Consider the following 12,983-nt stretch of genomic DNA (forward strand, 5'->3'; position numbering starts at 1 on the left):
TTCAGCCAAATACGGTCTCTGGGCAGGGCAGGTATAGGAAGAGATGTGAAGCGCAGCAGAGGGTAGGACAAGCAATCTGCCTTTGACAAGCTGAACTCAATCTGACAACAAAAGCATAAAAAGAGACAGTCAGCATTCCTACAGGAACATGCTGCAGCTGGCCAGACTTCTCAAACCATCAAGAACATGCAGGAAGAGTTGGCCAGAGCACGAGGACAGCCTGTGCACCCACTGACTGCTGGCAGTGCCAGCCAAGGAGGCAGTGGTGGCATTCCCTCCTCGCTGCCCCCACAGCAGGTTTAGCAGCTGCCTGGGCATCCAGCCCCTGCTCTGGAACTCCCCCTGCTGCAGAGGACGCCTCCCTCTTGTGGGGTTTCCATCTCACATCCGCCTCTATCCTGCATTCAGAACTTCCTCCAGGGGCAGGAAGGATGGCCTGTCCTGGGGCAGGAAGGATGGCCTGGCCCACAGCCCTGCCCACGGCCCTGTCCCGTGGCTGTGCCCCTCCTGCTGCAGCAGCCACTGAACCACAGCGACCCAAAAATCATCAGCTGAACCCAGGACCACTTCTGCAGCTACAGAGGGGTGACCACAGGGCCACGAGAGGCATGAGGCCACATTATATCCCCTGCACTCCTATGCCCCGACACTTCCACTCCTGCAGAGCAGCACAAGACTGCACAAGCCCACAGCGTTACAGTTTCCATTGTCTGCACACAGCCACGACAAAAGCTTTTTTATTAGGGAGAGCAAGGCCTAGAAAAATAAGGAACTAGGAAATATCTGCCATAAAAGGAAGCATGCAGCCATTAAACAAGGAGTCAAACAGGAAGAAGTGTCACATTTATGCTGATCACAGAATAAAAGCTCCTTACAGCCCCCAGATCTGTATCAGGGATTGCAAACACAGTTTGCAAAATGTTTGCAACACTGAGTCACCAGAAACAACAGGATTTTATTATTTTTAACAGTTGAGTATCATTAGCTGAAGGGGCAAATGGATGCAGTGTATGAAAAGTTCCCTACACACTGTTCCCAGTGGCAGGTAAAGCTCCCCTCGTGCTTACACACGCCTGCACTCCTGCCACATCTCCTGACACGGCTTCCCACAGCAGGAAAACAACTCCTGCTGAAACTCTGCCCATGGCTCCCTCCAGAGAAAACACTGCTGGAGAAGGATCTGTGGTACTGGCAACAGAGAGTTAACTGCCCTTGCTTGTTTGTGCTTAAGTGATCTTTTCAGAGCTGGCACAAAGGAGCTTCCCCAAGCTGAGGTTCAATCAAAGGGCCCTGAAAGGAGGAGACACCTGCAACTGCTGTGCTTGTACAGAATGGGTGAATGAAGACCTGGAGGACTACAATCCTCATCCACATACCCATTGGGAAAGTCACATAAAAGCAGAGAAAAAACAGAGCTGAACAAAACTGAAGCAACAATGCCTTCAGTGCAACACAGAAACAACAATGACCTCAGAAAATGGATGTTCCATAACCCCTGAGCACTAAACAGAGACACTTAAATCTTTTAAAATGTCTTATTTAACTCAAAACAACAACCAATCTAGATAATCATCATTTTCTGGTGTTTTCATGAATGAGGTCAATCACAGCAGCACACAGAGGGTACATTGAGCTAGGGAAATAAATACTAGGAGCAAGAGCTGGCTTTTAAACCTTCTGCAAAATAAAAATGAGTTTATTACTATCACAGCATACAAGAGGAAAATCTTTGCAATAAGGCCATCAAGGTCACCAGTTCTTAGCACTAAATTGGACCTTAAAAATCCCACCCCTCTCCCCCAGACACACACACGGAACATGTGGTCAGCAGGAGGCAGCTGACGCTTCCAGCAGGGACAAAACCCATGGACTGCCACTCTCTTATGGCTGCTCCTCCTGCTTTAGGCTCTGTGCTTACACAAAAGCCCAGGGCAGCTCTCTGGCAATCACAGGAGCAGTGACAGCACTGCAGCATTACAATGACAGCACTGCACCACCACAGTTAAACTCACCCTCACACTGTCCAACCCCGTCTGTCCAACAGTTTCTCAAGAACACCCCAAATGAGAGCTGCCTTCACTTGGAGACAGCTTTTACACCGAGAGTTCCACAGACAACACAGACCTGTGGCAGACAAAGCTTTTAAAAACAAAAAGCTAGTCCCCCCGAAAAAGGAGCCTGGATCCAACCTTGGACTTTCTGAAGCCTTCTAGACAGAAAGTTCCACTCAAAACTATTTCCTTGCCCAATCTCATTCCCAGCAGCACCTGCAGCCACAGACAAACCTTATGAATATCTGCCTTAGTTTTGCCAAGTTTCTAAGGAGCCAAGAATGTTTGGCTTGGTAGAGAATGTGCTTGACTCACACATAAAACTGCACAGTTAGGAAAGCTGAGCTACATCAATTCATGTTACATCTTCCTAAATCAATGCCAACATGCCATTTTTATGGCAGATTTTTCTATGTCTGATGACTTCAACTCTCCATTATTTTCCCTTTAAAACCACACCTGTCACAGTTGAAAAAACAGAAAAGACAGATCCAAGATATCCTACTAACCTCTCATTTCTACATCCTCTCAGGTGTCTGTTAAGAATGTGGAAACCAGCATGACATTTAAAGATCAAACAACAAAATCCAAGGGAGTGAAGTGATGACTAAAATAAGATTAGTTATGAAAGCATGTCATTCACTGCCTCATTAGCTCAATGCTCAAGCAAAATAGTAGCCTTACACCCCAGATTCAGTGTTTTCAAACCCAAATCACTGTTCAAGATCTAAGGCTTAACCAATCCCCAGCTCTCACACCAACAGTACCTCCTGGTACAACAGACTGTTAGAACAAGTTTGCAACTAAGCCTCCAGGACAGTTCAGTATCCCACAGCCATCTGATGCTGCTCCAACACAGGTGAGGTACCACAGCATCTCCCTATGCTGCAGAGGGCTGGCTCAGGCTTCTCCTGTCCTTCCACAACCTTTAGGGCCTTTGGTTCTGCTCACAGGGGTGACTCGATTTTGGAGAAATGGCCGGCCAGCCCTCAGCCCTGCTGCCCCCAGGATCAGCCAGGTTCCCACTCTGGGCTGGTTCCTGGACCAGCCTGCTCTGCTGTCCTGCAGCCATCCCCAGGGACACCTGCCCTGCTCAGGACTCCGGCCCTGACTGCATCACCATCCCCTCACTACAGCAGGTCCTGACTGAGCCTCCCAGGAGCCCGGGCTCCGCTGGCGTTGCAGAGTGGCACAGCACATCCTCCTGCCCACTGCTGGGAGGCACAGAGCCCATCTGGTCAGGCCCCTGCCCTTTCCACCACTTCAGCTGACGGCTGGCAGAAACAAACTCTAACCATCGAGAATAACCCTGATGGCAAAAAATAAAATAAATCGTTATTTTAAATGTAAACATGGTGTTCTATGCAACAGGGTTACAAATTGCAGCACTCGAATCCTCCTCTGGCTCCCACCAGCCCAACTCCCTCCTCATATGCACAGATCTCCCCAAAACCAGAGATTTATCTGGGGAAACATCAATAGCCACGCTTACTTCAATCCAGGGCCTCATCTGGGGCAGGAGGGCTCTGGCCATCAGGAGCCAGACACATTCACTGAAACATTCATCTTAAAACCAACACATCCTAAGGAGTTCAAACTACAAGCAAGCAATTGGATAGCCAAGCACACAGTGGGGCTGGTCCAGGGCTGGGTCCCAGCCAAGGGCAGCAGAGCAGCAGCAGGGAAGAGCCTAATGGACGTGGGAATTCAGCTGGGAAGAGCTCAGAACAAGGCATGGCTTGCTGACATGCAGGAGCCGGCATGCACAGGGCCCGTGGACTAGCACACGCTAAGAACATGGAGAGGGAGAGAACTAACAACCAGGAGACTTCACAAAGGGCAGTGCTCCCTCTCTGTAAGGCTCTGGCCAAGAGCACGAGGAACTGTTGGCATCCCAGCACAGAACACGAGCTCTCCAAGCAGGATGCACCTAAGCCAAACAGTTTTACACACAGCCTTATAGCAAGGGAACACTGTAAATAGATCAGTGTGTATGTCTGTGTGCTACAAATATAGATACACACACATATATATATAAATATATATATACAGATACACACAGAGATAAAATCATGTACATGACATAAGTGGAGTCACATCACAGGAGCGGAGAAGTTTGCTCACCATTAGCAAATATCCTATGAAAGACTGTTGTAACAGAGCAGCCCGTGAGCGGGAAGTAAAACGAGATAAAGTCAATGAGTTGGTGAACAGCAAAGCACTTACATCCATAGAGACAGCTGGGTCAGAGTCAGGGCACACAGGGACAGGACTGAGCACCAGGCCCTGCCTCCAGCCACCTCTTCAAAAGAAATTCACCTAAGAACATCAGGGCTTCTACCTGAGAACCAGAGCGGGCAGGGGAGACAAGGCATCTCTGACCAAGCAGAAGGTTATGGCTGACTCTGAGACCAAGAGGCTGGAAATTCTGCTCTTCTGTGAGTGTCCTACAGTCCCACCCACCCCACTCCTTCGCAGAGACTTCCCTTTCTCTACATCCCAGCAGCTTCTGGCCACAGATCTCAGCAGGAGAACCCACACTTACACACCTGGTCACACGATGCCACAGTAGAGCTAACACCATAAGAGTCCTGGCCCATGGCCTGGAACTGAGGGCAGACTCTGAGCAGACACCACTAAATCCAGACTGAGTCTAAGGTCAGCTGCAGACAGGAGAGATGCACAGCAGCCATGCCTGGAGGCACAAGGGGGAAATCTGCACTGCACTCCACGGAGCCTCCTCTCTGCTCCGTCAAGGTCTCACTCAGCACATGCAGATACATCGCCAGGTCTCAGGGGCACCAGAGGACACTGACACCCTCCAGCTTGAGGCCTCCCTTCTGCTGGGGCACTCCAAGAGCTCCCAAAAGGATTTTTAATTCAAACACATCACTTCTTTCCACCTGTGAATGGTTGTTACACTGCCAGTGAGAATTCCAAGAACAGCTCCCACCAATGCCAACACGAGCAGGCAGCAGCACTGGGCACCCTGTCTGTCCACACTGCTGCTCCTGCTGCACTCAGAGCAGCTGCAGCCTGTCCCAGGAGCACACCTGGCAGCACATCCCCTGTCACACAGCACAGACACCCCCGAGGCACCACTGCGCTGCACCGGGCTCGCTCTGTGAACAGCACACAGGGCACAACTTGGGCTTATCACAAGGAATGCCTCATCTGACCACAGCTCCACCAGGCAGCTGGAACAGTCCAGTCCCTGGGAATACCACTGGCAAGTTTAAGAGCTGTAAGTGTCTTTCCTATCCTCGTCACAAGTTCTCCAAAGCTCTCCACTCATTTGAAATGTATTCTCCTTAAACCTATTAACTGCACTTTATGGTACTGGAAAATAAAAGGTTAGCAAATGAATGGATCATGGATGGCTTTTGCATGTAAGCAGTATGCAAAATCTCTCCTCCTTCCCACTCCCTTTTTCTCTCACAGCTGAGCCCCAGCACACAGATTTACACACTGAACACAGAAACAGTGACCAGTGCAGCCAGTGCACATGCCCTGCACCTGAGAGAGCAGTGAGGAGCAAGGGCTGTTCCCACCCCTGACCCTGCCCAGTGTCACAGGAGGCACTGCCAGGGTGACACTGCTGCCCTGGCCCTCCCGCAGCAGACAGCAGCATGTCCTGCAGTGCACACCAGCAGCTGCCTCAGCCAGCTTTTTGCCCCACGTTCAGCAAGTATTCTCTTTGCCAAAGCCACAGGAAGAGGAACTTTCGGAGCAGCACCCAGCACAGTACTGGGGAGAGACAGCACCAAAGCACAGCTCACAGTGCACTGAATCCTTGTTCCCCACAAATCCACAGAAATTACTGTCCTGCTGCTTTTAGTAAACACAGGGAAGTGCTCAGAGACCAGCCAGATGTACAGAACAAGGACAGGAAACAGCAAACATGAGCCTGGCATTGTCAGTGACTCTGGAACAACTGCCATTCCAGGCCCAAAGCTCAAACCCAGCCCTTCTGGCACTGCAAGGGCAGCAGTGACAAAGGCAAAGGCAGCCAGGGAGAAAGGCTCAAGCTCCAACACAAGCAGCAGTCCTGGGGATGTAGCTTTGCCTTTTCTGGTTGGGTGGGCTCTGCAGGAACAAGAACACATCCTGCAACACTGCCAACTCTAATCCCAGCCTGCACTGCAGCCACAGCTTTCCCATCTGGAGGACACCTCTTTTGACCACAAGCCCACTTGCACTCCTTCCTTTTCCATTTAGGAAAGGATCAGAATCTTTTGGATAAATCACTTCTGAACGTGAGGCGAGGCAGGCAGCCCACGGCTGTGGGGTGGGGCAGAAAGCTCTGCCCAGGAACAGCTGCACATGAGCCCTGCAGTCACACTCCAGCACAGCCACCTGTCCTGGCATGAGCACACCTCTGTGACTGCCATGTCCCTCCTGCTGCACCTGACAGGAGCAAAGCTCTGTGAAACTGAAGACAGCAAAGGTGCAACTGTGCTGAGGCCACCACTTGTACCCCACACCTTCCCTCCACACAGCCTCTGAACAGCACCACTGGAGCTGCACGCTCAGGGAGCAGCAGGTCTGGTGCCTCTGCATCTCCCTCTGGTGAAAGCTGTGGCCACAATGCCAGCTTTGGTTGTACACACAGGCTGGCTGCCCTGCAGAAAGGTGCCAGCTGCATGACACTTTGAAACTAAACTAAAAAGGGGAATTTCTGGAGTACTCAGTCTTCCCATCAGTCTGAACTGAATGCCAGGGAGTTTGCCAGCATACAGGTACTAGATGTACCACTGCTGGAAATCTCTCCCCCTTGGACACAGCCAGGAAAACACAATCAAGTCTGTGTGATGACATGGTGACATCAACTTGTGTGAAGAGCAAGTCCCCAGGTTTACAGGCAGGTCAGGAGAAGCGTGCTCCTTCTGCCAGTGCCCTGTCTCCCTGGTACAAGCACAGATCTGCTACCCAGCTCTGGAACAAAACAACAACACAGGAGTTCTCTGATGGGAGGAGAAGCCACAGACTGCAGCTGATGGAGAGGCTATTTCTGGATGACAGGTGGTGCAGAGCATCTTTCCCTGTACACTGCCACATCAAAGCACAGCTCACACAGACAACAGCTCCAGGAAAGCAAAGACCTATTCCTCAGATCGAGAATACTTGCAGAAGTTGAACAACAGGTAGCAAAGCTGTCCCTTGAAAGGTCATGTCAAGGTGTGACATAATGCATCCTGACTGCAGACAGATTTTTAGAGACATGGGAATATCAGGATAAACCAGAGCATGCAAGGATGCTCTGCACTGCCAGGAACATCACTGCTTACTTGTTTAATAAACCGTGGGTGGCTGCCCAAGCAGGGCATGTCTGGGCCAAGCAGGCCCAGGGCAGCTCAGCAGCCTGAGGGCAGGCCATGGGAGGGATGCTGGATGTCAGGACAAGCTGCTCACTGCAGGCAGAGTCTGTCCACTTTATCACTAACGTGGGCTGCTACCAGCAGCACTCGTGTGGCTTCATGGACACAGCTCCCCAGGCAGCTCCCAAAGCCCCACAGTGCTGGGAGGAGAACTCTCTGTGTATTAACAGGAAAATCTGCAGAGCAGATGAACCCACAGATGATGTGCCTACAAACCTTCCAAGTTCCAGCATCATTTCCTGTGTCATCCCCTTGAGACAAAAAGCTAAAGAAGAGGCTAAAAGGCAAATACTCAGTATCAGTCTGTCCTGCACCTGACAAGGGTCCAACCACCACTGAATTCTGCCCCCAGTCTCTGGCACATCTGATGTGGAGACAGAGAAGCACGTGTACCCCATGCCTATCATGCCAGGGAACCTGGACAGGAGTAGGTGCCTTTTCTCTCTGGGCAGTCTGTCTGGCAGGCAGGGCACCCCCAGCGAGCATTACCTGACCCGATTTTGATCAGTCCGTTGTGCTGGATGAAGATGGTGTCACAGGTCAGGTTGCCATGGATGATGGGGGGATCACAGGAGTGGAGGTAGCTGGAGATGCAGAACAGAGCACTGGTCAAGGCCTTGAATCCCCCCCTCACCCCTTCCCATGTCAAGCAACATCAGAAGAGAACAGGAGAGCAAAAGGCACACACCAGGGGTTTACAGGAGCTGGGAGACACAATGCAGTGACTGTACATCAGAACTAGAAACAAACAGGAATTGTCTCTAATGAATCTCCAGAACATGGCAGGGGGGAAGAAAAAGCTTTCTCCTATCAGTTCCCAAGAAACTCAGGGTACCAGAGGTAAAGACACAATTTCATTCAATCCAGTACTGCTGAATGGATTCTAAAATGATTAGTTTTGTACCAAAAATACCAGAGCCTTATTCTGTCCCCACTCAAAGGGACCAAAGAGGCACTTACTGCTATACACAACTGGGCATAAATAAAGCTTTTGGGCATTAATAAAGCTTCTCACTGCTGGGTCCCAGGTACACTCTGTTTGTGCATCTCACTCTGCTTTGGGTTTATGTTAGCTGCTAGCAGAAATGAGGACAGTCAGCTCCTAGAAGCCTGTTAGAACCCAAACTACTCACCAATAGCTGTAATTTAGCCAAGTGGCATCAGAGTTTTCTCTATGGAGTGCAAGCCATGCTCTGTCATCCAGGCTATTGTTTGTCTAATTAGCTACTAACCAACTCTAGTTCAGGTGGGAAAGTTTTTAAAACCCAAAACACATTCTGCTCAGAGGTGTTGCACTAAGATGGCTGCAGAAGAGCTGCATCATCAAGAAATGTACACACATATCTAACAACACCACACCTCAATATCTGTGAACCACTGCCTGCAGCCTGCCAACACTGTGAAGTTTTTCTCAGTCCTCTCTCATGGAACTTGATTTCCCTGTCATCTTTGCAACATCCTCCTGACTATGGACAAGCCTGGTCATAAAGCTGGACATTCTGGAGAGCTCCCTAATACCCAACTGCCACATCAGTCCCCATTGCTGGGATCCCGAGGTCAGTACCCCACGCACCTGAGAGCAGAGAGGATCTGGGTACACCAACGCTTCCATGCCTGCAGACACAAGAGGAAAAGGATAAAAATCACCCACAAGGAGCTAATCTGTAGTTCTGTGATTCACAGCCACTTGTAGGAAGCAATATACGCTCCAGCTCTGACTCAGTGCAGGTGCAAAGAATCAGTACCCTTATGGTCAGCTTGTTTCTACACATTCCCATGGGTCCAGACACACCCCTGTCCTCCAGAGTCTGCCATGCACAGACACCTTCCCCCTTTCCTGTGAGGGCCCCTGGAGAGGGACACGCCTGTCACACCACACCTGAGAAGCTGCAGAGCTGCTGGCAGTAAAGCAACCAGCACAGAACTGCTGCCCCAGGGAACCTGCAGCTGAACTGGTTACAGAGACACAGGGGAACTGCAGCAATGTGTCACCACCAGTTCTCACTGGGATCCCCTGCTGAAAGGGCTTTCCAGGGCTGATGGCTCTAAAGAACTATGGTCATACAGGAAAAAAGAGTTACCTTTTCATTCATAGTTTTGTGGTTCTTCTTTGTCTTCTTCAGGAACTGTTTCAAGCTCCCTGACGACATGTACTCAGTGATGAAGATCACCTGTGGGCAGGATGACACATTACCCTCCACCTTGCTAATTAGCTAACGACACACAATGAGAACCCAACAGCCTGATGGCTGCACTTACCCTGGCCTTGTTCTCTTTCACATCAGCCCAGTATTTGTGAAACTTCACAATGTTGAGATGATCCAGCTGAATTAAGTTGTCAAACACTGCTTTAACTTTTTCCTTAATATTGGAAAGACAAAGACATGTCACATCAGAGACCACACCAACCTATATCCTTCTTTCTTCTTGGGTCTCAGTCCTCTCAAACACCAATATGTCAAGCTCCTACACTAAGAACAGACAGCATCCCATTTTCTTCTGCTCTGCATCTCAGCAGAGTGTGGTTTGATTGCCAAGTCTAAATGAACACAAGAGCTCATGGAAATAGCACAACAGTTTGGACATTTCCTGTACAGGCCAGGCTTAGGCCAAATTTGCTACATTTGGACAGCACAGCGCTCCAAACCCAGCCAATAATCCACACAAAGAGTCCCCAGTCTCCATAATCCCACCCCGGGGCAAGGTGTGCTCCTCACATCCTGTGGGGAAACACATCAGCTTACCTCCTGAAGCTTGAAGTTCTTCCTCTCCGAAAACTGGACCTCGTTCCACACGACCTCCACGCCCTCCTCCGTGTCCATGGCCAGGTAGGCGCTGTCGATGCCGGGGACGTTGCGCTGGTTCACCTGCAGGGAAGGGTGGGGACTGTGAGCTGCAAGCCAGCAACACCAGACCATTGCCACACAGACCTCACTGCAGATTATGAACTCTGCTCATTAGCTTTTAATTAAATGAGAATTCCAGGACAGGATTTGCACACGTATCTTGGAGCAGTGCATATCCAAACAGGAGTCACTGCAGGACCATGTGAGCAGCACGTCCCGAGCACAGCGGTGGGAAAACCTCGATTTCCCAAACTCTGTGTTGAACCAAACCTGCCCTCTGCCAACAATATATCAGACTGTCATGGTTCAGGACACTGTAGTTCATTCCACCACAAAAAACCTGCTCCAACAATACAAAAGGGATACAGAAATGTCTCAAGAACTCAGATACAACTTTGTAGAGGAATCCTCTGAAAGATGGTGACACCTAAAACTCAGTCAAAGCAGAAGGGAATAAGGGGAAAGCTGAAGCTTCAGAGGTGGGAACAAACGATACAAAGGAAACCGCTACAGCAATTCCTTTAGCTGAAAACTGTAACACTGAGCCAGCACGAGTACATCCACACCGAGTATTAAAGACACAGATGAGCACTCAGAAAGCAGCAAGGGAAGGGGAGGGAATTGAGAGTTTAGAGCCCAGCACGAGAGCAGCAAGGGCTGTGGGAAGATGTAAGGCTGAAAGACAGACAGAGACCAGAGGTGAACCCCCCTCCTGGCAGCAACGTTTTCCACAACATTGTTTTTGTTCAAATATGTAGCAGCATTCAAAGATGAACGTGGTCTCTTTCATCCAACATCCATGGCATGACTGCAATGCCTTTGCCAGGCCATTTCACAGGCACACAGCAGCCACGTGTGAACACCCCACTGCCCCAGGCAATGTGCAGTGACAGAACTGGATTCGAAGCACTTAGAGAGGACAGGAAGGTAAAATTCACCTTTTAATTGTCAACCAGCAATCATTACTGTTCCCATCTGCTGACCACACACCAAGAATCACTTTAGAGATTCATGGGATAACCTGAGTTGGAAGAGACTCGCAGGGATCACTGAGGTCCAGCTTCTGGCTCTGCACAGGAAAGCCCCAGAATCCCCCCTGTGTCTAAGAGCATTGTCCAAACACTCCTTGAACTCAGACAGGGTTAGTGCTGATTACCAGGCTTGGCAGCTTTCAGCTGATCCATTTTTTCCCCTAAGGTAACTGTTAACACAGATTTGCCTGGCCAATCCAGACTCATCTTCTATCACCTCCAAAACCTGCATTTCACAGCTCTTCCTTCTCATATTGTATCACCTTCTCTTCCCTCACCAGGGACCCCATCAGCATCCTACTGCTGGAAACTTCTCACCTCCTGTAAGAGCTCCCTCAAAAATCCCTTCTCCCTTGGCAGCCACTTCCATATGCTCAAATTCACCTGATTTCTTCATTCCAGCTGAGTTACTGTATCCCATTCTGCCCCTTCTGTAGCCTGACATCACAGATGACAGGCCACCAATACAGGTGGGATTCCTTATGATCTCCCGAGGGAATCTGAGCAGCCCCATGACATTTAATACCCTGACACTGCGGGTGACACACTGCAGTGACAAATGGTGCCAAGTAAAACCAGAGTGATACAGACTCCTCTGGCAGCTCGGGAGTAAACGAGTGTGACACAACCAGCCAGCTGCAAGGTGTGGCACAGGCAGCAATAAGGGGCACAGGCCATAATCACACAAGGAGAGTGAGCTACAGAGGACAGCTATGGAAAAATCATCACAGGAGGTGACAGCCAAGTATGAACCACCCACCTCCCTCCACCTGAGCCACCTACATAACTGAGGGGTGAAATTCAGGACTGAGATTTGGTTTAGGAAGACGTTCACATTGATCTTAAAAACTTGACTTTATATATATATAAGGATATAAACATACTGATACCAACAGGCCAGGCCTGTTATGTTTCATCATTAAAGAAATAAAGGAAGGAATAAAAATAATTAAGGATAGAACATTTATTCCTTCAAATTTTAGAATAAGCAATATCTTAGGGATGACAGCAGCATAAAGTCACCCAGTACAATTACTAAAGCTGGATGGCAAAAGGCTTTAACTTCAGGTAAGTTTAAAGAAGCCCAAGGCAGCAGAAAGGCAGGTGAGTGTGAGCAGTGCAAGGACAAGGTAACAGCCACCACACTGACACCCAGTGCCCCTGCATCCCTTTGGATTTCCTTTCTTCATCCCACTTGCTGCCTGTTCACAGAAACATCAAGGTTGGAAAAGACATCTAAACCACAGAGTCCAACAGTTAAAGGCCCTCTGCTGAAAGGCCTCCAGCTTGACTGGATTGAGTAAATCCTCAAGTACCAGCAACAGCTGAAAATCTGCCTCAATAACGTAGCTGGGACTGTGGACTCGTCACAGCTCCCACTTCTGGCCAGGCCCCCAAGCGTAAATGATTTCCATGAGTCATGGGCAATATTCCAGAGCACCAGATATGACTCAAGAACCAAGCCCAGCTGACATCACTGATGGCAATTCTGTGTCTCAGGAGATTCGACAGCTTGGGAAGAAGAGTAAAGGGGGAAGAATGCAGACAGACAACTCAAAGGCAGAGGCAGATTCCTCCTGCTTGCCAAATCCCTACGGCACATCCCTTTCCATGCTCAGCACAGCAGAACCCTGAACTCTCACAAAAGCACTGGGATAATGCACTGCTCTGGTGTTT

At 49.6% G+C, this 12,983-nt stretch overlaps 1 protein-coding gene across 1 annotated transcript in view; it reads right to left on the reverse strand.

The window, feature by feature from the left end:
• NRBP1 (nuclear receptor binding protein 1) overlaps nucleotides 1–12,983 on the reverse strand; it is a 32,064-nt gene that overhangs the window by 9,034 nt on the left and 10,047 nt on the right. Inside the window, exons 3-7 of the mRNA XM_063421867.1 lie at nucleotides 10,174–10,296; nucleotides 9,689–9,790; nucleotides 9,511–9,600; nucleotides 9,003–9,043; nucleotides 7,919–8,013 (exon numbers count right to left, since the gene is read on the reverse strand). Coding sequence (XP_063277937.1) covers nucleotides 7,919–8,013; nucleotides 9,003–9,043; nucleotides 9,511–9,600; nucleotides 9,689–9,790; nucleotides 10,174–10,296 — 451 coding nt within the window. The remainder of the gene's footprint in view (nucleotides 1–7,918; nucleotides 8,014–9,002; nucleotides 9,044–9,510; nucleotides 9,601–9,688; nucleotides 9,791–10,173; nucleotides 10,297–12,983) is intronic.

This window comes from Prinia subflava, chromosome 2, assembly GCF_021018805.1.
Source record: "Prinia subflava isolate CZ2003 ecotype Zambia chromosome 2, Cam_Psub_1.2, whole genome shotgun sequence".
Lineage (NCBI taxonomy): Eukaryota > Metazoa > Chordata > Aves > Passeriformes > Cisticolidae > Prinia > Prinia subflava.